Raw genomic sequence first — 24,512 nt, 5'->3', positions numbered from 1 at the left:
AATTTACACAGTCTTCTGCGTTACACAGCGAGTGTCTAGATTATGCTTTCTAATTTGTTAAAATAAAACCACAAACCCTGATTAACCTATGGAGGGAAGCCAACTGTTTTGATTTCGCTGTGTGATGTTTGATCTCACTGTGTGGAATGTGGCGACCTTTGATCCAGTGACAACATTCAATTAGATAAGGTTAAGTAAATTGACCTTCTCCATTCCTGCTACTCAGTCCAAAGCTGGATAAAGGGTAAACAGCTTGTAAGAATGCCATTTCACAGACAAACCCTACAGAACATGTACAAAGTGTTTCTGGTTTAAAACCACTTGTGTTTCTCTTGTTCTGCAATTATGCTTGACGACTGAATAATCTCACAGTGCAGGTCGATCTTGGTTTTCAGGTGTTACATTCACTCAGCAAGGCTAATTTGAAAAGTGTGAGTCTTACAAATTGTGAGAAAAATCTCCTTTAAAGACAAAATTTAAAAACTAGTTACATGTTAGTGGGAGGTGATTAGGGAGATCCACCAATTACCACATACAACAGATTAATAAAGTTATGATTATTTGTTAGATGACGAGAGTGAAAATGTTTTTCTTTTATAGTTTTCAAATTAAAAAATGGTATAAACCAAGGGCTTAAAAAGATGGAGTTTTATTCTTTCTTAAAGACATTTCACATGTCATCATTTCTTCAATTCTGAACATGGGTTATAAGTTAGAGTCCAAACTGCAATATTATTTAAGCACTCAATTTTGTCATCTTCTGGATGACTGAGAATATACACCCCCATACATACTCTAAGGCTTGCATTATTTGAGTCACAGTGTGTTGGCTATCCTTCCACAAGCTTCTTACAACAGTTTATTGGAGTTATAACCCACTAAAATGATGAAAACAAGGCAAACAAGGCTATTTGTTAGCTAAATATTAATGCATTGGTGTTTTGTTGCAAAGTTTCCAAATTATTTTTCACCGCTAAAAGTTAAATTCACAATAAATGTGATAAAACAGTTAAAAATTTTTAACTGTTACGCCAACCATTGTAGGCATTATGAAGCCTTTGCAAAGATCTTCTTAATGAGACTGATTAGCTACCATCATCTCTACTTTCACAGTATAAAAGGCTAATTGCCTCTACTTTTTCCTGAGACATTGCCCTACCAAGACCACAGCTTATAGAAGTTAAACTGCAGTGACCCAGAATGACCTGTTTTCACACTCAAAACCTAAGTCTTCGTTTCTGACTCACCTGCTAATTTTTAGGATTATGCTTCTAACTACCACAAAGTCCTTGTTCAAAACTTCTGTGGAAAAAAAATATATATATATTTAGCAAATTTTATTTTGGAAGTTTTAACAATGGAATCCATTTATTTGCCAAAATCATTCTTCAACTTTACTATGATCTTAACTGTGGGTTCAATTGCAGATGAGCAGCATAGCATGACGATTATAGATTGTTACCTGATGTTGAGCATCTTTTACTCCTGCACAGCTTTAGCTCAAAACAAGTTTTAAATAATCTATAGATCTTCAATTATTATTGCTTATCTCACAGGAACAGTAACTGTACATTCACAAACACATGTTGTGGTTGCAGCATGTCTGCTCCAAAGAAATTGTTGAATAATCAACAATCCTGGGCAGCTGTGAATGCTTCAGAGGACAAATATTAAACATTTTAAACTTCATAATTAGACTGGATTTCTTTCTCCACATCTGTGGAGATGCTAAAGTCAACCCTTCATGTAATTAAATATTTCAAACTCTGTAAAAGCCTATGTCTGGGTTTAAAGCTTTTGCTTGCAAACAGCAATAGAGAACTACCGTCATCTACTTTAAAGTTAACTGAAAATTTAACATGTACAGTCTGGGAGCTTTCAGACATAACTGTGCAGAGCAGAGTTAGCAGCAGTTTTAGGCCAAGACAACTCTCCAACATTAACCATGTTCTAGTTTCGGCTTTCATTCCTTTGTTTCTCATTTCTATTCATGTTCCTCAGCCTCACGCTCCAGACAGACTTTAAGCTCTGTGAGAGTGGTCTTGGTAGCCCAACACTTCACAAATGAACAGCTCCAGTAATCGGCCATGATTTATCCCAACAGCCAGCTCTGAGTTGGTTCCCTTGGGTCTAATCTCCACATTATCTGCCTTGCTTGAAACACACACTAAATGCCAAAACATGACCAGAGTGGGAGCGGTGAAGATTGGTCTGGTGAAGAAATTTCAAAATCTTTAAACAAATGTATAAAAATCTATGATCCAGTTAAAAACAATTGTAAATCTAATATTCTCTGAAGCATATCTGCATGGTGCATTCACTTTGTTTACTATCTGAATTCAAACTACAGGCTGGTCATTCACAACAGTAATGTGAGCTGGCTGAACTTTTTTGTCATTTATCATCCATAAATAACTTTTCACAATATGCAAAGATGAACTTCTATTAATGCATCAATCAGAGATATAGCTTTATTTATCTGGCCATGTCTTATTGCTATGTAGGCTTACATGCTTTAAAATGTAATCTTCAAATCAACATATCACACTAGCCCTGCTGGTGCAATTGCAGAATGCTGGCAATAAGTTGTCAGATATTTATTCAGTCCAGAGTAAGTCTGAGCTGTATAGCTATAGTCAGGAAGTGAAAAAACATTTTGCATCCTAGAATTAAGCTTCTTTAACAACTGCCTAGAGCTACACAAGGGACTCTGAAACCATTGTAAATTTAAATTTAAATCACTACTACACAGGAGTATGAAGCGAGTTCATTTTGTAAGGCATTGGAGGAATTGCTTATTTGTGGAAATGAAGATGGCCTCCTCCTCAGAGGGATTTTAGCAGCCCTGTGAGCCGTGGGAAGATCGAGAATGTATTTGTCATCAGAACCCACCGCAGCCGGAAAGCTGAAGAAGTTAGTCAAGCTATTTGTAATCACTATACGGACTATTCAGTTTCTGTGGGTTTTATGCTCTACTTTAATACATTGATGATGTCTTTTACCTGCCAGAAGGAAACAGACACTATGCCGTCATTAATGTTGAGGATTTTGACATCAGGCAGCAAGCTCCCATTAGTGACTCAAATGTCCAAACCAGACAAAGCAAAATCAATGCAGATTAGTGAGAAGCAGACAGAAGCAGCTCATGTGGAATATACTGCTACATGTGACATACATCAGAGAGTGGAATTATAACATAGCATAACCATTTACACACTCTAATATCTGAGGGGATGAACTCTGAGCACTTAAGAATACTTGGGTTATATTGTTTCAATGAACAAAATACACCACTAGGAGTTCACTTATAACTTAGGTTTTTATCAGAGGTCACAATCTGTCTTAATTAAAATTATTTGTTCCAACACAAGTGATCATGGTGTGCTGCCCATCCTAGTTTCTTCTGCACAACAACATATTTTGACACTTGTAGCATTCCATGCGAACTGCCTGGAAGAGTTGGCAAAAATAAATGCGTCACTATGTATGGGTTTATAATTAAAAACAACTTAGTCCATTTCTATTTGCTTCTGCCTGTATTTGAAAGTGCACAACGTGACCTATGTGGAAAGGTCACATAGCACTGCTTATGTACCGACCTCTGGTGCATTTAAACAGCTTGGCGATGATGTGCACAAAAGTAGTGCACTGTTTTCAAAACTGGCTCTGGAAGAGTACACATCTACAATCAGTTGCTTTGGGTGGCAGGCCTAGGAAAGGAAGGAGAAAACTACACACGAGCTGCATGTGGAGCATTAACTGGTAAAACAAAGCCAGGATCACCAGGGTGCAGTGGGCTGGCTGGCTTGCTAAACATCCTGGTGATTCATATCCAGGATCCAGAACATTTTTAATTGGGGTAGTCCTGAGACATTCATGTTTATGACTATTTATGACATGAAAATTGTTATATTCAGATGGTTTGTATTCAAAGGTTCGACTGTATTTTTAAACGCACTTGAACAAATATGTAATGACTTAATGGCACAGCTCTCTTGTGGCATTCTTAAAAGTTGAAAACTAAACTTGTTATGAACTGAAACTACAAGCACCTCAGCAGCAGAACCTGGTTTTACGCCGGCAAAAAAAGTAACAACCACAAGGGCTGAAGGTATTTTCTGCCGAAATATGTCATGCTCTTACAGAGTAGAGCAGCTTTAGAGACTGAAGGAAGACATACTCAATATTAAGCAGGAGGTTTTAATCTTTTGCCTGACAGGTATATGTATGTACTGCCAAGAACTGTCTGAAAAAGATATTTATCTTTCATTTATTCAGAATCACTTCAGGATATATTTGGTCAGGACCCAACTTTATGAACAAAGGGTTTAACAGATTGCCACATGGGGGTTTTCAAAAGCATACAAGAAATGTATTTTTAGTAGCATTATGTCTACTGAAGATCCATCAGCAGCAAAAAGTTCAGGCAGCAGCTTTAAGACATCAGGCTGCTGCCTGAGACAAAGCCAGACTGTTGATTTAACACTCTATGGAGTGAGAGGACGCATACAGAGGAGGGGAAAATAACATGATAGATGGACATATAAAACTACGACAGGCTTCTGAAAGATTGTAATGGAGTAGCCTACCAAGGGAGATCCTGTGTCAGTTCACACTACATCTACAGAGTCAGTCCTCCATTACAAAAAGCTTTGGTTTCACAGTGAAAGAATTTGCATAGCTTTCCTCTACATATACGTGTGTCCATGTATCAATGAGGATAATAGAGTGTCTGTGAGCTGCATGTGTGAAGTGGTCCGATCAAAGTAAGGAGGCAGTCATTCCCACCTGCTCTCATTAGTCTTAGGGTCCTACAGACCCAGAGCAGAATAAGGTACCACCTGTTTCTGACTGATCTGGCTAGATCCCTCAAGACACTTAAATTAATGCACACTATGAACACACCCCACCATACAAGTCAGTGTGAAGAATCAATGAAGATTAAACAACCCATGCTATTTAAGAGGAAATCATTTTCCCTTAAAAGTATGTGTGCTACATATGCAACACTGGTAGCAGTAAGTATTGAGTTGACAGACTACATAAAGACATTGACTTTTTTTCAGATTTTTAAAACTGTGGAGGAAAAAAAAGTATCATGTATATCTATGAAGTAACTAAATGTGATAATAATTATAGAGCCAAAGAAATTCTCAAAGGACCATATTCGTGTTGCATTCATAATTCCCTTCAATATCTTTAAACTGAGATTAAAGATTGCTTTGTTGCCCCATTCCCACAGATCCTATGGTATGGAAAAGACATCAAAACAGGAGGGGTTTATAGGGAACATCTTTAACATTTGCTCCGTTCACAGTGTGCTTGATTAAATGTAACATTTTAGGATCCCAGAGTTCTGAGAAAAGCATAAATCATTCTCTCGCAGCTGCTGGTGTGCCTAGGGAAAACACATGCTATTCCCCTCTTTCCCTTTCTCTCTGATCATAAGCCCACCCGATTTGTTGGTCCCTCAACTAATGAAACTCATAGTGAAGGGTGTGTGTGTGTACTGGTAGTGGACACCTGCAGGTTGCTGCTACTCGCGAGGTTCTGGAGAAACCATGGCTCTGACCTTTAGTGCCTCCACTCTAGCCTCACCTTGGTTTTCTCAATCATCAGTAACAAAGAGGGAAATCGTCAGCCAATTACTGTCCAGCAAACAGAACGATTAACGGAGTCCATTACGTTCTCTTTAGTGATGTACAACGCATTTAATTTTTGACTTTTTCGAAAGAGAAACTCTTTAAAAAACATATGTATATATCGCTATTAAGAACAGTAGTACAATTTAATTTGAAGACAATGCATAACTGACCTTGTAAATTAAAAAGATGCTTACAGGCAATTACACATCCTCCAGAGATCATTTCTCAGAGGACATTTCAAACCAGAGCTGTTTGGGTCTTAAGCATCAAGAGTTGAGCCTTTAATTGTGTTCAATTTATTAGAACGTTCCAACCTCAGCTCAATTAAATGAAAACAGATTCGTCTCAATCTGCAGGAGTTCTGCAAGTGTACCAGGACTTCCTTTAACCGCCAATCCAAAACCCCAACCCACTCCCTTCATTTTCTAAGTAAACTGGAATTTTGTTTTAAGTCACTGGTAAACAACGAGACAGAAAACAGATGTCCCTGGCCATATTTTCAAACTACTCAGTTAAATAGGAGAGATTGCAACATGATTAAAATATTATTCCAAGTCCCCATTTAAATGCTGGACCAGAAAGTCAACAACTGGCACCATCACTGCTTTTACATGGGCAAGTTACGTCTCATTTGTGATTTGTCTTACAAGTGTTTCACAGGGGAAACAATGCAAAAAGACATGCATGCTGCAAATGTGGATAATATGTTTATCAGACCAAGAAAATTATAGTAAGTGGAATCCTAGTGATGGAAACATTTCTCATTTTTAATCAATGGAAAATATAAAGATTCTTAAGAAAAGTGCTGGTGATATCTCTAAGAAATGACAGAACACAGGTCACACATGTATGAATAGAGGTGAAACACTGAATACAAGACCTTAACTAACTGCAGTCACATTCTCTGAAACATGAACTTATATACAGTTTGCCAGTTTATCAGTTACATTGCTTGAGGAGAGTAAAATAAATATTTATAAGACATTTAAATGACAAAACAATTGCATTTCAATATGCCAATTTCCACAAAGTAAAAGTAATTCAGACAATGAAAGTCATCTAGTGAAAGTCTATTGCAGAATATTTTATCACAACGGTTATAGTGAAAGAAAGGCTTATTTTAGTTTGCTTACCCAAATCCTAAGGTTTATGTATACATTAAAATACACCAAGTAATCTCTTGACTTTGAAATATCACAATCACTTAATCTCCTAAATTGGCTATGTAGTAGCAAAGCAAATGAATCCTAAAAGGCTGCAGGCTTTTAGGTTTTTTCTGTGGACCACCTTTCACCTCTGGCAGAACAAGGCGTTACATCTATCATTCCATAAACATTTCACTGATAGGCTCTCAGTCAGCTCTGGTTGACAGCAGGGACATGTGCACACACCAAAGGCTTTGATGTGGGGCTGAAAAGCCTAGAAAAACCAGACCTTTAAGTGGACATCTAAGACTGCCTGCGCTCACACACAGGCTTTTCAGACTCTTTCCTCGCACACACACAGCAAAACAGAAACGGAGAGAAAAATTCCAGCCCATCAATTTGGGTGCCCCATGATATGCCTGTATGGACAGGTGAATTTCATATAAAAGGACTTCTGGCACAAATTCAAATTTTGCACATGTACTCCAGCTAGCATGTATGGTCAAGAAAGTTACACAGCACAATATAAAACAAAGTTACACCATCTGCTTTTTGGTAAAGACTACCTTAAATCAGATAACTAAACAATTACAAAATTCAATCATTAATCTGTTTAACGAGAAATAAAGGAAATTATAGACGTAGGTACAGAGAGTCCACACGGCAAAAAAATAAGTACCTGGACAAAATGAAGAAGAATGAAATAGACACTTTAAACCAAAAAGATTGGAAAAAAAGAAGAGGCAATATAGCGAAGGATTGCAGAGCTCCACAGTTAAACATCTGCTGGGGATATAACCTTTTCTTTAGGGACTCAAAGTCCAACTTCATCAACTTCATCTTTGGCCTCACTCTGTCCCTTTATGCTTCTATTCAGTCTTCTGCTTTGTGTTTATGTCAGGTTTTAATATTCAAAAAATATGTCTTTAGTTTATGAGCCACTGCTTCGCTGCAGCAATATGCTTACTAAATCAAAGTAATATTCTGAAACTGTGCACCAACAGAATTTACCAGAATTCCTACATTTATCCAGTGTCAATAAAGACAAAACCAACACTCTTACAAAAACTATACATTGCTTTAAAAAATGGCATTGTAGAAATCAATCAAGTCTTGAAAAGAGAATGTTTTTTTTCTTCCCCTGCCTCTAGCTTTAAATTTGTGTATGCAGTTAGGTCTGTACAGGAACAGAGTATCTAAACAACATTTCTACAACACTGGAAGCACAACTATGGAGCCAAATAATTGTTCTTTTACCCGAGTTCCTGCAATCATCTCCTTGCTGAGGCACTTGTACAGAAAATGCCAGCAGGTCCGGCGCCAATAAAGATTCGGGCTTGCGAATCTCATTAAGCCAGCGACTCATGTGGAGCTCTTTGGTGTCAGAAGGGCCCTGAATAAGTGGAACCAGCTTTTCCTTTTTGCCCTCCTCTGAACCTGAAAGACAAGAGTTTAAGTTAAATCAAAATTCTTAGCTATTTCTGAGTTCCCAGCCAACATATCTAGATATCCCATATCTAGTCTTTGACCTTTATTTGGAGCAACAAAATTATATTTGGATCTCAAGGTACCACTCTATTTAAAAACTTTTATCTATATGCTCCAAAACGGCATCTCTCTTCTATCTTTTATTATTATTTTTTATTTTTAATCCAGGACCTACTAGCTGCAAGGTAACAGAGCTAATAGCTACAGCCTTGTGCTACATATTATCACAGCAATACAAAACAATCATAACATAATTATATTCTTACTAAAACTTAAAACAAAGTCTGGAATGAAAAGGTAAAATAAAGTAGTTGTATAAAATTCGGGTCAAAATAGCATGCATCATGAAAACTAAACATACAGTAAAATCCATGAGGAAAAATATGATGAACATTTGTGGCTTATTCAGTGTTGCTGAAAAGAAAAATACTCAATCCAAAAGTAGTGGGTTTGACTCTGGCCTTTTCCTGCCCAGGAGCATTGGTCTATAAAAATGTGCATTTTGGGGGGCGACTGGGTGAATGTGGCTCTAGTATGAAACTCTCTGATTGATAAATTTGGCTAAAAGGTGTTGCATAGATTCAGTCCATTCACTGTTTAAACGGCCAAAGCGAAACCAAACATTGTACTCTAAATGCAGGGCAGAATATTAGCTGTAATGAAACACTGTCATCTTCTGCTAAAGTAGTGAATTATTTTATGCAGTGAATATTCTGTGAATCCCAGATATTAAAGTTACCAAAATTTATTATGCATGCTTTTATCTTTATATGTTTCTATAATTACAGCTGCATGACATCTAATCTAACCAGCATCATGTGTGCATTTTGAACTTGTGAACTTTTCGTTATGACACTATTTCAATAACATCCATCCTATCAAAGACGTGACCACAGCCCAGCGACATGAGATCCAGGAGAAAACAGCGGCTCAATCAAACAGCTGGAAAGAAATCAAGATAAAATGTGGACTAAAGAAAAGAGGGGGATAGAGACAGACTGGAGCATGTAAAAGTATGACTTCAAGAAAGTAAAGGAAGAGTCTAGTCTGTCTCACTCTTTCCCTCCTACACAAGCAGTAAAGTTTTAACAGGGCACAGCTGTACACACCTGGGGTCCTGGCGCACACTTTTACAGCTCCCACAGTTCCTGAGGCACATTTCACCATCGCACGGCTGCAGAACTTCAGCTCCAGATTTTGGATCAAGCCCTCGAGAATCGGTGACGGGCCTGGATATTTCACACCTAATAAAAAAATTTTTTTAAAAAGTGAATATGAACTACAGTCTTGCAACTTTAAAACACTTCTCCTGTGGCTTTGTTTTTATCTGATTGGGTTGTAATTACAACTGACCAACCAAGTGCTATGTAACAAACAACTAACAAATGCAAAAAAAAAAAAAAAGTGTTTTGTAGTGGTTAGTACAGACAAAAATGACCTTTTATTTCCAAGCGCATCATATTGATGTGTATATTCTACTACATGCATACATTGAAGAGCCCAAAGATTAAAACTGTGAGTGATTTTAAAGGGCTTGTGTTTCTCAGAGAACTGAAACAAAAATTATTAGAAAGAGAAATAATTGCACCTACAGGACATATAATTAAAAATCACATCATCTTATAACTCAACAGTGCTAAAGAGTGTGAAACTTGCAGGTGTGTGTGGTGGGAGAGTTTTCATACCAAAAGTAATTATATGTCAGTGTTTTTTATAGTCAGAAACCGTTTCAAGCACATAAAAGCAGAAGAAGGTTAAACACTAGCTGGATAACTGAAAAGCATTATAAAGTAAATGGTGTCCTGTGCCAAAAAGCCTGTTGAGAGAAGGGAGGAAGATCCATCCATCACCTGACACATTCTTCCACTGAGATACAAACTGGCCAAGGGAAAGACACTGCATTCTTACATCACCATTTCCAACAAGACTTTACGGGATATTTCAAAACAATCCCCTCTTACAGTAATACCTCTTCATTTCCGACAAGCAGTCAACACTTTTCTTCTTACAGAGTTTACAGATGTTTTGGGTTTTTTGCAACATGTTGAACATATGGCTCTCAGATGAACAAATCCAAAAGGCAGAACAAAATGCCACAAAAACAATACTAAGGTTAAACCAAATAGAAGTTGCGAAATTTTAATTAAATAAAACAAAAGGGGCGTCATTTAACTGGGGACTACTTCCCAACTGATTAATGTGACGGTTCTGTATGACTAAGGAGAAGAGCAGTACTGTGTACAGCTGTAAAAGACTGCAGGCAAAATTTTTGAAAGCAATAACAGAAATCCTAATAATTTCTCTTCTATTGAGTTATTTTCCAACACATCCTCTTCTGTGTTTTACTGTATGAATCACCCAAAGTCAGAAATATCCCAGCAGCAAAATACTGAAATGCTGAAGATGTCAGTTGGTTGTTCTGTTTTAGTTTAGAAAGCAAACAAAAAATGAAATAAAATCATATATGTGTTCCCCAAACTATATTCATTATTTCATTTTGTATTTCTTCCCTTCATGAGTTGAGTGTGGTCTGGACTAAGGCAGAAACGATTCCTCGAATAATTTGAATACCTCGATTATTCAAATCCCTCAAGGAAAGTTTATCTGCCTCGAAGCTTCGTCAATTTATGTTTTATTATTTAGCGCACCGTGTTCCGGCCAGGACATTATTTGCGTTGCGCACCGCTTTCACTTCTGCCTATGAGTTGTTGACGAAAGCCAAGTGTTGGCAGCATAGTGTCCAATTTTCGAGTTCGGCCCGTGGGGGTTTCATTGATTGATGATAATGCCCGGGTTTTGATCGTTTTTGCGGGACCAGTAAACATCCTTAAAATAAATGGCGCAATGCCTGAAGTACGCCAGCTTTTCTCCTCCGGGAGCTGCTGGTTCGAAGCGAACGGCGGGAAGAGCGCTGCAGGAGTATTTATACAGGTGAGAAGATAAACTGGACACGGCGGGTGGCTGAGTACTTGATGCTTATAATGTAAGTGTAGTTTACGGACGAACCGGAAAATTTATTTCATATCATCCCGGTCTCAACAAACGGGTGGCAGAGCGCATCGTGATGCTGCATAGCTGGTAGATGAGTTTCTGTGATGAACTAAGGTGTCAAATCCCGTCGCTAACATGAACACAAAAGCTATAAATGTCTGGGCAAGGTGAGAGTTCATTTATTAAACTGATTGGAGATGTTTAAACTAAACAAAAAACTAAAACTAAACTAAAAGCTGGAGTATAGACATGTTTTATAAGCGTATTTGTGAGCCTGCCTCTCTATTGTTAAATTTAATATAATTTCAGATTATTGTATAACTTTTTTTCAGGTTAACTTAGAAAGTGTGCTATTATTGTAAGGTTTTTTTCTAAACTACAGGAAAGTAACTGTTAGGGATCCTCAAATATTAAAAATTGGACTGATGTTGGTATCCAATAGTAACACTGGTATTATACTAGATTTACCAGTATTTTATTTTATCAATTTTTTTATCCAATTACTCGATTAATCATAAGAATAATCGACAGATTACTCGATTACTAAAATATTTGTTTACAACAGCCCTAGTCTGGACTTCATACACCTATGATTCCGAAGATCCAAAAATTATTTCAACATTATGAACACATTGTCAGTACTTTTCTTATATTTTCTTTAAACAAACCTAAGTTTTCTCTATGTGTACTTCTGTGCTAAAGATTTTCCCCAAATGTCACTTTAATGTCAAGTTACTCAGCTAGAACACAGGCTGGTTTGTTTGGCTTGGAAGGGTATTTCCTCTCTAGGAATGTAAGATGTACAAAGTTTAGTTGGGGAACCATGACAAAAAAAAAAGAAACAAAATAAAAAACAACTAATTTGGCAATGAAGCTTGAAACTCCTAATTTGAAACAGTAAAAGGTTCTGATCTTAATGCATAAAAACAGTGAAATGTATATAATGTTCAACCAATACATTCCAGTGGTACTAATAAAGTACAATACATTTACACAAAATATTTTTTTTTATTCCAAGATGAAATGATGGCAAACATCAGATGAACATCTCTTGGTGGGTTGAGTTCATTTCAACTGTAGCTCAAATGTATTTTTATTGCGAACACGCAGACATGGATGGCAGGATTTGAGTTGACCACAAATACCACACTTAACCAAGGGAATTGCTGGGAAATTGCTAAAATCCCTAACCACTGACTTCCCTTCTCTCTCTTTCAGACAAATTACCAATCAACCTCTTCACCTGCTGTCTGAGAGGCCCTCTATACGCCCAGATGGAAGATGGTAACGTTAACAACCCAGCTGAAGTCTCTCTGCCACACATTTTAACAAACCTGCAAGTCAAACAGAACAGTACCTCATGTCGCTCTGGGATTTTGGCTCCTTACTCCTGTAACAGCTTCCAGTCTATTTAGGACGAAAGCAGTGGGAAGACATTCCAGCGTGGACATGTTTAAATCCAAATTAATAATGTGCTTCTATTGGACGTTATTTTTTCTAAACTACTAAATTACTTTAATATCTTTCGGATGTATTAGTCAGCTGCTAGTAAACAACACATGCTTTTTATATCATCAAAATAAATGCATAACTGTCATAAAAAACTGGTGGTACGCTGAAGCATTATAACCATATCTGTGATTGTCCATTTAACTTTTCAGTATTACATTAGTTTAATACATTGTGATTTGGTTTGTGTTTCACTGGATATAACAAATACACAATCGAAGTCATAAGATCAGAGAAAGAGTTAGAAGAACTCACATTTAGCACTGCATGGGAGTCACCCAGTTCGAAACGGAGCTTCAAAATTCAAAAACAAAACCGGAGCTAAAAACTGTTGTTCATCAGCTGGTCAACAGTCCATAAAACTAAAAAACCTACAAGCAAAACTAAAAATGTTCCAAAAGAATTCTGGAGTGAGGAGCCCAACAATATTTTGTTGATTAATAGTGATGCTTCATGCAATGCTTACAGTAGAATTAGGGAACTCTCTTCAATATGTTAAAGGTGACTACATGATGGGCATTCATAAAATCTGATTTTGCAAGAATCTCTCATCATCGTTTTTGAAACATTTTCTACAGGATTTAGATCAGAGAGATATGGAGGATAATCCAAAAGACGAACATTATTCTCCTGGGAGAAGCCCTTAGACGTGTACTGTGAACTGCAGTGTTGTTCTGTTGAAAGATACAGTCATCGTCATAATGACGAGGGCTCTTAGTCAAGATATCCACATAGTTAACCACATTTATTAGTTCCTTTGAAGAAAAAAAGCTTCTCGGTTGTGATTGAGCCTCCCCCACTGTTTTGCACAGACAACATCTTAAGGGGGATTTCCCTCTCATGCCAGCAATGTTGGAAACCATGAAAACCATCAAAAGTGAATTTTCTTGTCTGAAAATGAAACTTGCCACCACATTTGAATGTGCCATGGTCCTCCCTTGAAAAGTCCAACAACAGAATTTGTGGCGTAGGAGGAGTCACTGGATTTGAAGATTTTTCTGTTTTCTGTTCTTTAAAAACTGCTTTTCATTAAGGGCCTTAGTCTGGGTCAAGTATCTGTTTTTACAGACCCCTGTTCGATCCCTCGGCTCTGTTTAGGTGAAACTTTTTTGGGTTTACCAATTAACTTTTTTTTTTGTTTCCAACCACCCTGACCAATCTTTAAATGACCTTTTTTAGGACAACTAAAAGTTTTAAAACTGTGGTCTGAAACTATTGATCAGCTTTTGAACAGTCTGAGTTTAAATTCAGTTTTTAATAATTAGTCTCCAACATGCTGTGGATAAATAGCACCAGGGGTATCACGATAACACATCCCTTCTGCCCACGTAGACGCCCTCAAGGGCACAGCGCACCTGCTGGGTTGGTAGCTGCTGAACAGGAGGAGGGCGTTGGGAAGTGGTGGGGGGGCTCTCGAAAATGTTTTGTCCAGCTGTTGGACTATAAAAATGTGGGGTGCACAGGAAGAGTGAAAAAACAAGGGTTGGTAATTTTGTCAGCTTGAACAATGGCATTCTGTGTGTCATATGTGTGCAAGGTGCATGTGTGTGTAACACAACCAGACGTGTGTCTGTTCGTCTCTGCGTGTTATTAAGAGACCAAGTGAATGGATGTGTGGCGCTGTTAGTTGTCAAGCAAAGGCAGGTGCAAGAGGTACATAAACACACAGCTAGGGGTCAGAGGCTACAGTACTCCGTCAGACAGAAAGAGGGCAACTGCCTGACTAAACCCCGATGAGACGCGCTGAAAGGACGGGAGGAAAAGAGCAAAAGGAAGTCAGTAAAACAACACTAATTTATAGAAATAAGGCCAAGACAAAATCAGGTCAAAATCAGTAAGCTGTATGATCCACTAGTGCCCATTATTCATGGAAACTAGACATATATGACGTATAAAAGTATGATGTACACCTGTTCACATACATTAATATTAAAATCACAATTTGTTACTGTGAGGACTGGAAGGAGTACAAAGAAAAAACCTTGTGAGCTATTTTACATCATTATTCAGCGAATGAGTTCCACTGATAGGAATTATTTTATTTTTATTTTATAAAAATAAAATAATTGAGAGTTAACCCCCGTGAAGTGTCTTATGATCAGCCTGTCTCCTCTTTACTGAAGCCTCCTGAGTGTATTTTTTATTCCATATGGGACCTAGAAAGTCAGTGGCAGATTTTAAAAGCAGATCAGGAGCACTTCATGTACTATGTTTGTTTTTTGCACTGTTTCCAGACAGCTGTCTTCCAGGCCTCAATGCTGGCACAAAAACTGCATTAATGCAATAATGCACTAATGATAAGCCAGCTGCAGGGGATGGTAAGCAACCACAACAACAGCTATGCTCATGTTTTCCTCTTTTTCTTTCTTGTGCTTTCTAAAATCACAACTATGTGAGTATTTATGGAATGACCAAGCCACATAAAAGTTTTTGTGCCTGTTTACGTGTTTTCCATCTGTAAACCTCTTCAGTGAGTGTTCCTCCACTAAGCACTCCTGACTCAACCATCGAGCTGTCGAGCTGAGGAAGTTCCTTCAAAGTGTAGAAACCATAGTTCTCTTCCATTTAAGTCATCTGGATTGTGAACTTACTCTTCAGACATCTAAAAATCTTAGTACAGAGTATAGATGGGAAATCAAATCAATTTTTCAAAGTATCAAGAATCAGACCCGGATGATTCTGACTTGATTAACAAAAATCAGAACTCGATCATCTCAGAAAAACCCGTGACCCAATTTTGACACAAAAAAAGGGAACTCAGAAGTGTGTAAATGCAGAACCAGAAAAGTTTATGACGAGAACACAGAGTCACAGACACTGCTTCCTGAATCCGCTGCAACAAAGCAAAAATGACTTAGACAAGAGTTAAAGGAAATTAAAAGTAAGAACTCCCAACTTGAATATGGGAGAGCTAAGGTACGTTTCAACTTTCAGAGACCATCAACAATAGTCAGGAGTTGTTTTTTTTTTTTTAACATGGGCCAATATTTTTCCCCTCCTGTTTGTGTTTCAGGAGGGGATTGGTCATGTGGCATGTTGATATGCACCACCGGACTGAAGAAATTCAAAGTGCAACACTAACTTATTCTGAGAGAAACAATTTTGTTTTAATTCAAGTGAAAGTCTTCAGTTCATAGTAAATGTATTAATTTGCTCTGTAACTAATGGCAAATGATTAGTAAAATGTACATTATTACCAAACCATGATATGAAGGTAAGCTAGAGCACTACAGCCCTCCAGCTTGGCAATGAGCCTAAAGCAACGAGGGGGCTGACAGAAAAAGAGGTAGACATAGACAAGTTGGGTAGCCTGAAAGCAGCCAGCTGAGCCATTAAGTGCTGATGCAGAAACAATAACTGTCTCTCTTAAGTCAGGAGGGGCTGTAGTAGAAGCAGTAAGTAGGAGCAGGTCTGTTGGCATTGTGCCCAGAACTGACACACAGCAGAAATATAGACACATGCAGAAAGAGTGGGACAGGAAAACAGACAAGGCAAAGCAGTAGTGGTTTGTCCTGCAGTTAAAGCTGAGAGAAGAGCAGTTCTCATAGAAGTACTGTTCCTAATGTCACCTACCATGCCACCAACTCTTAATATAGTTGAGATAATTATCTATTGAACTGTATTATATGTTTACAATTTTTGTTAGTGGGCTGATTTAAGAAAAAATGTCATTTATGAGCCATTTATAAGAAAAGCCACAACAATCAACTCAACCTCGCACACACAGGTCTGCCCAAAGCACACTAGTTCTTCAAATAGTTGAAAATACTAAATTGACTGAATCAATCTAGACTACAAAAAGTTATCACCAAAATATTCAATAAAAAACATAGTTGGGTGAATGTACATTGAAACAGGGAGCCAAGCAAACGAGTGTCTACAAACAAATACATACAAATGTAAATGTGGTTTTCCCTAACGGAGAAAAGTACTGCCAGGCCTCATTGAACACTTTGAACAGAGGCTACAACAACTGCACAACTCAGTGCTTAGGACAATCATTGCAATAAAGGCAGTGATGGGGTCTAAGTGCTGGTGGTAGCACAAGCTGGAGGTCTAGTTTTCATAATTTCCATCCCCTCCAGGTGTTGCCTGCCTTTTTGTCTGTCCACTAAAACAGTGACATATGTTCTCTGCATTCAAGCCATGGTTTTCCCTGCCACTGAATTACCACAATTAAGGAGGCTTCATGCGGAAGCAATTTGGCAAACACTAATGTGCCGAGGAAGCAAGGTTTGGCAGACATTGGGGTGGAACAGGGGAGTGTGTAGGGAAAAATTGAATTAAAAGTCACAGTGCCTGAGAGATAGAAATGTGAAAGAACATATAGCGGGAAAAAGGGAAGAAAGGCATTTTCTTGCAAAATAGGTCATTTCCACATTGACGTTTGGAGGGAATTAATTAGCTAGTGGTAAGACAGTATTGGATGAGGATCAAGTATATGAGTAGTCCTTCCAGTAGTCCTTCCGTTACTCATATACTCAGCTTAATGCTGCCCTGACAAATTTGGCTATAAGAAACAAGGGCATTATAACTTTGAAGTAGCAGCCAGGATGGAATGCCAGTGTGGTTCCACCAAGACAGATGCTCGAAACAACACACCACAGCTAATGACGATAAACCAGTCTCTTTATTGCTTAAAAGCAACTTGGAAATACTGTGTTCTCTCCCTCGCTTCAGATCTCAACACCCCTGTGTATCTATAAGTCATAAAGGCTCTACTACTTGTGCATTTTCTCTTGATGAGAAAAAACTAATAAAATAACAAGCAAAGCATTCTTGTTTACTAATAATCCATGGGGATCAATATTTACATCTAAGCTTTGAGGGAACTGCTGGGTCTGTGTGTGGTGGTAGCCAAGACTGAGGTTTTAGTGCTGGTGAGGCACTTCAATGGGTGTTACAGTGGATATTTATGGCCTTTTGACATGGAGCTATGTGCTCGGCTGGCACTAGTCACTACCCTCAGATGAGACCATTGGCTCTCAGCAGGGAGTCAGCTCTGTAGACACTACACGATGAAATAAATACAAACAGATTTATTTCAATCTGTCATTAATTTAGGACTTGGTAACATCCAGAGTCTGCTCCGGGTGCTTTAAAATATATTATTCTCACAGTGGATTTTGTTTCATGTCCTAGATGATTCATGTTAAGAACTCTTGAAAAAATCTTTGCCATTAATCAACCAAACTATAAAAAAAGTTTTTCTATGCTTTTAATTTTAAGAATCTCCTTTCAGATCAAAATAAAGGCTTCTGTTGAATTGGTTTGGGCTCTCATAACTCTTTCTTTTTGCCAGTTCTTTCACATCTTTTGCTCTGCTTATTTAAATATGATCAAGAGAATTGCGAGTACTGACACTGTAATAGTCAACAAGTCATTACCTCTGTGATATTTTATAAACCAAGGCCACAGTGGCTAAATTTACATATTATTTCTATTTACCTTTCCAAGACAAAGTTGTGAGTCACTACTGAGTAAAACATTAAAACACATTTTTGGTACCTTCTAAATGCTAGGAATAGCGAATGTGACTGAAATGGTGCTATATAAGATCAGTCCATTTTTGTTTATTTCACATTTTGCACAACATATTGAATCTCAGTCATTACAATATGAATGTGTGCACTATTGCAATCAGAAAGGACATCTTGGACGCACTACATGGTAATCCATGACAATTCAGTCGCCATGGATTGAAACTTTTAACTATTGGTCACCTGGGAGGGCTGTTCATTGTTCAAACCTGAGCGTGAAGGCTAAAGGCTCCCACATATTTCATCAAAAGTGTAGAAATAGGTTCTCACTGATATGGAAGCTTGACAACAAAAATGCTTCATTTTGCTCATATCAGAGGCATGCACCTCTCCTTCTCGACACCAGACCCTGGTCAAACCATTTCAAAAGAAATCTGCTCAAAGTGTTGTGTGATCGGTCCGGAGTTTCTGTGTTTTATCGAGGAATGTGCTCAGCTTTTTGTATACGCAGAAGACATGAATAATTTCAAGGAACGTTTATCTGAGGAATCTGGTGAGGAATTGCGTACATTTGTAGAGTTCTTCACTAAATAACTACTACAATAAAAAGATTGAAAACTCGGGGATGGAAATTGTAATGTCATTGTCCACGGAGGGGGCTGTCTGCAGAAAAGTGTGGCACTCTCTTCGCAAGAAAATGCAAGGAGGGAAGGAGTGGGAATGGCAGGGTCAGTGCGTAGGGAGGGAGTGGGAATGGCAGGGTCAGTGCTTATAGAGAAGCGGGAGGGGTCTCCCCTAGGTGGTCTATGGTGTCGTATGAAAGGTGTGTGTAAATACCAACATCCTGAAACCATGTGTCTGCGTGACTACATTTTGACTTTGGATGAAGCATGTGAAAGCTTGAAACTCAGTGGTGAGGACATGGTTAGCATGGTAAAGGAAGGAAACTCTGGTTTAGCCACAATCAAAACCACCATCGCAATAATAAATAATATGTCTGTTGTTGTTTTTTAGATGGAGGAAACAGAAGCCACTTTGAGGTCCATTCATGGCATTAAATATAAACCTACTAAGCATTTGGAAGTCTAATCATGACTCAACAAACTCTGACACTTGACTCCACTGGCATTACTTGTTAGCTAGTGACTAAAAGGAGCAACAGCAAAGGTGCAGACAGCTTCAGTAAGACAAAAGAAACGTAGGGAAAGACTGAGTCTGGAGTGACTTAAAACATCATCACAATCTGCCATGGGTGGAATAAAGGCCGTCTGTAGTCCATTGAAGTTTTCATTGACAAGAACTGTCTCAAGTTCCATGCAAGATTTATTTATCAGTTCTCTGATGCTGACACAACGTGTCTTTAATGTCAGAAATAAGGTTGTGTATAGATGAAAAAGCCCATTCTCTTTCCTTTCTCTCTAGCTTTCTTCTTGTCCTGATGTCAATTTGTGAAGCAGACAAGAAGACAGGAAGAATTTTCTCCCAAACCAATAAGTTACCTCTTCAAAGAAGTATGGATATGTGAGTGAGGGGCCAGGCTACGCTGAAACAGACATCTTAGGGCTTTCATTTAATTCCTCATCTCTTTACTGACATTTGTGACAACCACAGACAAAAGGAAACCTCTGGTCCTTCTGTCTTTCACTCTCACTGTAAAACACTGAAATGTATCCAAACAATCTTTGCAAAAAGTGTCTGGGCTTATTAGCTGACAAGGCAAAGATGCTTGTTCCTCCAACTTGTCTCAATTAATAGATGTTGGACATCATGTTTCCTAAAAAGTTCCTTAAAGCAACTCGGTAAAAAACGGAACCCTCTCTGATCATTCTACTGTCAGGATAACTAGTAGAGACAGAAGAAAAACATAAAGGTGAGTTTAAAAAAAAGGAAGAAAAAAACAGACAGATAAGCATTGTAAATAGACATCATTAAACACAGAATGCCACATATCAGACTACAGAGGTGATCAAGTGATATGAAAATAGACACTTTTCCACCTCTAAGCAGTGCTCTTACAGACCAGTATTGTACCACTGCGTCACAGGGGGATTTGTGTCAGATTGAGGCTCTTAAAGCTAGTTAGATCACAGGAGTATGAAGTGCTGGGCATGGGAGGAGTAGTCTTTTTCATGCAGTGCAAAAATGTGTTAAAACTATGGTTGACATAATCTCAGAAATGACATTTGTTTCCTAGCAACAAAGTATGTCATTGTGAAAAAAGGTACAAATGAGTTCAGGTGATGCAAGATTTTTTCCATTTCTTTTGGCCATCAGCAACCCCACAAACCCCACAATCTAGCCTCCCTTTTCAAGATTTAAGCAAGAGAAGAAACAAGAACAAATGTTCAAATGTTTTAATAATGACTGCACTATGCGTAATATCCCAGGTCCTTCTTTAATATCAACATCCATCTGTTTGGTATGCAGTGAGAGCACTGACTTGCTCTAGTTCAACATTTTTGAGTCATTTGCCCTAAATGGGATCACATGGTGTGAGTTCAAAAGTGCACATATGATCCAGAAATGATAAAGGTAGGCACACATCTGTGCATATGCCTGTCTCTTTGTCCAAATGCCAAACCTGACACTCAAAGAGGCGCCAGAGCAGTGTGTAATAAAGGGGACCAATGGCCAGTTGTAACTTTGGGCACTGATGTTGGTCCCAAACTCTTAAGTCGCTTTATTTCCCTCATCCTGTCACTTTCCCTTTCGGCCTTCAGGTTCCTTTTCTTTTTCATTTTTTATTCTGCTCATTAAAACATTCACTCTCTCTTCCTCTGTTCTTTCTCCTGAGGATCTGTCATGCTAAAGCTATGTCACAGCTCATATATCCCCCGGCAATCATCCAGAACATGGCTGGTGACCACCATCCACCGACATCTACCAGTACCTCCCCCTCATCATGTTGTAGACCAGACCACCACAGAGTTCTGTGGCCAGAAAAACAGCTGTGGTGGCTGGATCAAAGTTTAATCAATCACTGCTGGGAAAAGCGAGTGCTGCGATGATTTAAATGATCTTACCTTTGTCTTTTCAAATGATCCTTCAAGACAAGGGAGATGTGAAGAGAAGGTCAAGTTTATCAAGTGTGCACGTCGAGAATTAAGATTATACAGATGTTGAAACAGCTGACGGAGTTTTGTTACTACTAAGCTGCAGCTAACATAAGTAAGAGCATTTGTGCTTCAACAAAATAACATGTTTATATACTCGAAATGCAATTTACATGGTAGTAGTAGTAAACTCAGGCACACACTCACAATGCAGAAGCAGCACACACTGTCCTCTCCCACAGATGCGTACAGATCTGAGCAATGTGTGGGAGGTCAGTGTGGTCAGTGTGTGGTGGAATCAGGGTGTAAAATTGCCCTAAAGCAGACAGGAATTACTGGCCCTGCATTCTCACTATTACTACTGCTGCTCCGCTAGCCACAAAGGGACCTCAAATGTTTTAACCATGGCTATATCCAGAAAGTTAGAAAGAGAGAAACATAATACTGTTAGATGAGGCCATGTCAGACGAAATTTATTATCAAACTTTAAAGAAAAAATACAAAATATAACTTTTAATACAATTCGAAGGGGGGAAAAAAGAGTTGAAAACAGCTCGACTACAAAAGACTAATAAACTTGAGCCAGTGTTACTGAAGCGAAGGAGCTAAGGAGTATGTAGTAGTTATACCAGCAACAAAGATCAAAAACTTGGAGAAAATAGACCCTGTTTCTTCCTCTAACAGCACAAGGCGATTACAGATTCACCACAGATAGATGACTGAAAAACAAAGTGTCATGCATTACAGATGTCTGTTCAAAAATGTCACTTCTTGGGGCGTTTAAGACAATTGATTTGCTCCAAACCAACAGCTGGAAACGCACCTAACTTGCTTTTTTTTCTCTTTTTGCAACATCTTAAAAGTGTGCTCAAAATTCACGTGACATTGGAAATCTAGCTATTGATGTCATTTTATTGCTGTTGCAATTTTTTCTTTATCTCAAGTCTTCAGATTAACCATCAGAAGCATGCAAATAACACTGAAGCAGTAATGTTTCCCCAGCAACTAAAGAGTCCGACTTCCCTCTAACTAAACGTACTCCGTATGCAAATAGCTCTCCCTCACAAAGGACACTGACCAACTGTGCTGTCAGCTAGACCTCAATATGAAACGCCTTCCACCACTGAAAGGCTCAGCAACATCAAAAGGAGAAGAGAGTCTTTTCCGAAAAGGTTACAAAACCACATGTTTAAAATGCAAACAGTTTTGTTATCTACATTTCTTCAGCCTCATCTTGAGCACTGCAAATTTGGTACATTGAAAACACATATTGTTATGAATATAAATCTTCATGGGAATCATGGCAAGCCTGTACCAGCTAAAGGACTGTATTGTTTTGCTGAAAAAAGTAAGTGGAAAGGTAAGTTCCCAGGGGAAACTCAGTGGTTCCTGCACAGCACCAGGAACAACTAAGGTCAGAAAGTAAATCAGTGTTTGTTTTTTAAATTCAAGTTGATCGACTTTACTTTTCTTTATTGTCTTCATTTTTAATTTTCCACTTAACTACAACACTCACATTAGTGTGCTTAAAGAGGATTGCTATAGAGGAAAGTATAGACACGTATTCAAATGGAGATACACAATCTAAAATATTTAGTTTTGGTTATATAAATTATGGTGAGTATTTTCCTTACTAAAAGATTCTGACCTAATACATCACCTTTTTCCCCTTCACTCTCATGCATTCTGAGACTTCAGTCCCCCCTATTAAGACTCCCCCCCCTACTTTGCCTGACCTGCCAGCATATTGGCCAGATGTGTAAATGTTTCTCCATGTCACTTTTCAAGACACATTCCAAGAAAACAGCAAAATGGGGGAAGAGGAATATTTGACTTCACTTCATGGGAGACTAGTTTCATACATTTTGGCAGCTACACAACAGTAAAAAGGTAGCTTAGCTGGCCTGGCTGAAGGAGAATGTTGACAGCATACCAAACAACATGATCCTAATGAGTTGGAAAATCCCTGGCCCTCCAGAGAACAGTCCAGATGCTACCGTCATAAGACGTGCTACTGTTTTGTTCAATTTATGCTCTCCTCCTTTTCTTTGAAAAGGGGTAACGTTTATTAATTAACCCTTAAGGGATTCTTGGTGAAATGAAGCATTACATAATTTCACACTTGACAGCAGGTATTGTAACTTTAATTTAAAAAAAAAAAAAGTACATCTTTAACCATCTTCTGCAACTCAATGTATCTGGAGAAAATTTGTAGAATCTTTTGCACCTCTGCTTAAGGAATTGGCTCCAGATTACTAGCTGCACTCGGGGTGACTTGTTCTTAGTCATAGTCTCACACTTTAGTTAAGCCCTGAGAAATAACTGTAAAACGTTTCACAAGACCCAACTCACTATAAGTTATTGTCAGCTACAGATTTCTCAGCTGAATTTGTTTGGCATTAACGATCCAGCTTTATCCATAAACAACTTTACTACTCTACTAATCTGATTCATATCCCTCACATGCATCTCACTCATTTCTTCCTCCAGCTACTTCATTTGAGGTACATAAACAAGATTTTAAAACCTAAGCTCAATTAAAGGAATTTTAGATGCACCCACCTAAAACTAAACATGTGAACTTGTCCTTGTTTTATAACTAAATACTTTGTTCTTTATATCTAGTGGGATTAAAGTGTTGATCGTTTTAGCTCATAACTGCATAAGGAAAATCAAGAAAATTCACATGTGGAACCATTTGGAGTTGCAAATACTCCTCATTGTAAATAGAGGGATACTTTTTCTTTGGAACTGTCTGCAGCACTAAAAGTAAATGTATAGTAAAATGAAGACTTATCTAAAAGTCTGTGTGACACTGAAAAGGTCCAGAGGAAATCACACTTACTCTTACACATACAAACGGAAGGAAAAACATAAAGTAGTCACTGATAAAATTGTAAAAGTTTATACTATAACTTTGCTTTTGTTGGAAACAGCTAATATCGTCTCACTTCACATAGATGTTGCTTACCTGGAGCTTTGAACACCTCATTAAGCAGACTTTCACTGATTGGCACTGAGGATCCATTCACCATACTGTGGGTCCAGCTCTGACAGATTGCTTGAAGCAAAAGTGTCTGAGGCCTTGTGGCCTGTACAGCAAAATGCGGAAGCTCAAAAATGCACTCTGAGGTGGGGACTGATGACCTTTTGCTCCTGCAAAAGAAAAGACAGAACAGGCAAGATTACACCAAGGATGAT

At 38.2% G+C, this 24,512-nt stretch overlaps 1 protein-coding gene across 2 annotated transcripts in view; it reads right to left on the bottom strand.

The window, feature by feature from the left end:
* Positions 1-24,512, bottom strand: part of vps13b (vacuolar protein sorting 13 homolog B) — a 301,790-nt gene that overhangs the window by 216,118 nt on the left and 61,160 nt on the right. For both annotated transcript variants that reach the window (XM_023331569.1, XM_023331568.1), the window contains exons 17-19: positions 24,283-24,467; positions 9,388-9,522; positions 8,048-8,227 (exon numbers count right to left, since the gene is read on the bottom strand). In XM_023331569.1, coding sequence (XP_023187337.1) covers positions 8,048-8,227; positions 9,388-9,522; positions 24,283-24,467 — 500 coding nt within the window. The remainder of the gene's footprint in view (positions 1-8,047; positions 8,228-9,387; positions 9,523-24,282; positions 24,468-24,512) is intronic.

The sequence above is a fragment of the Xiphophorus maculatus genome, chromosome 3, assembly GCF_002775205.1.
Source record: "Xiphophorus maculatus strain JP 163 A chromosome 3, X_maculatus-5.0-male, whole genome shotgun sequence".
NCBI classification, from domain to species: domain Eukaryota; kingdom Metazoa; phylum Chordata; class Actinopteri; order Cyprinodontiformes; family Poeciliidae; genus Xiphophorus; species Xiphophorus maculatus.
Note: the sequence above shows the minus strand (reverse complement) of the source record. Positions and strands in the feature narration are given on the sequence as shown.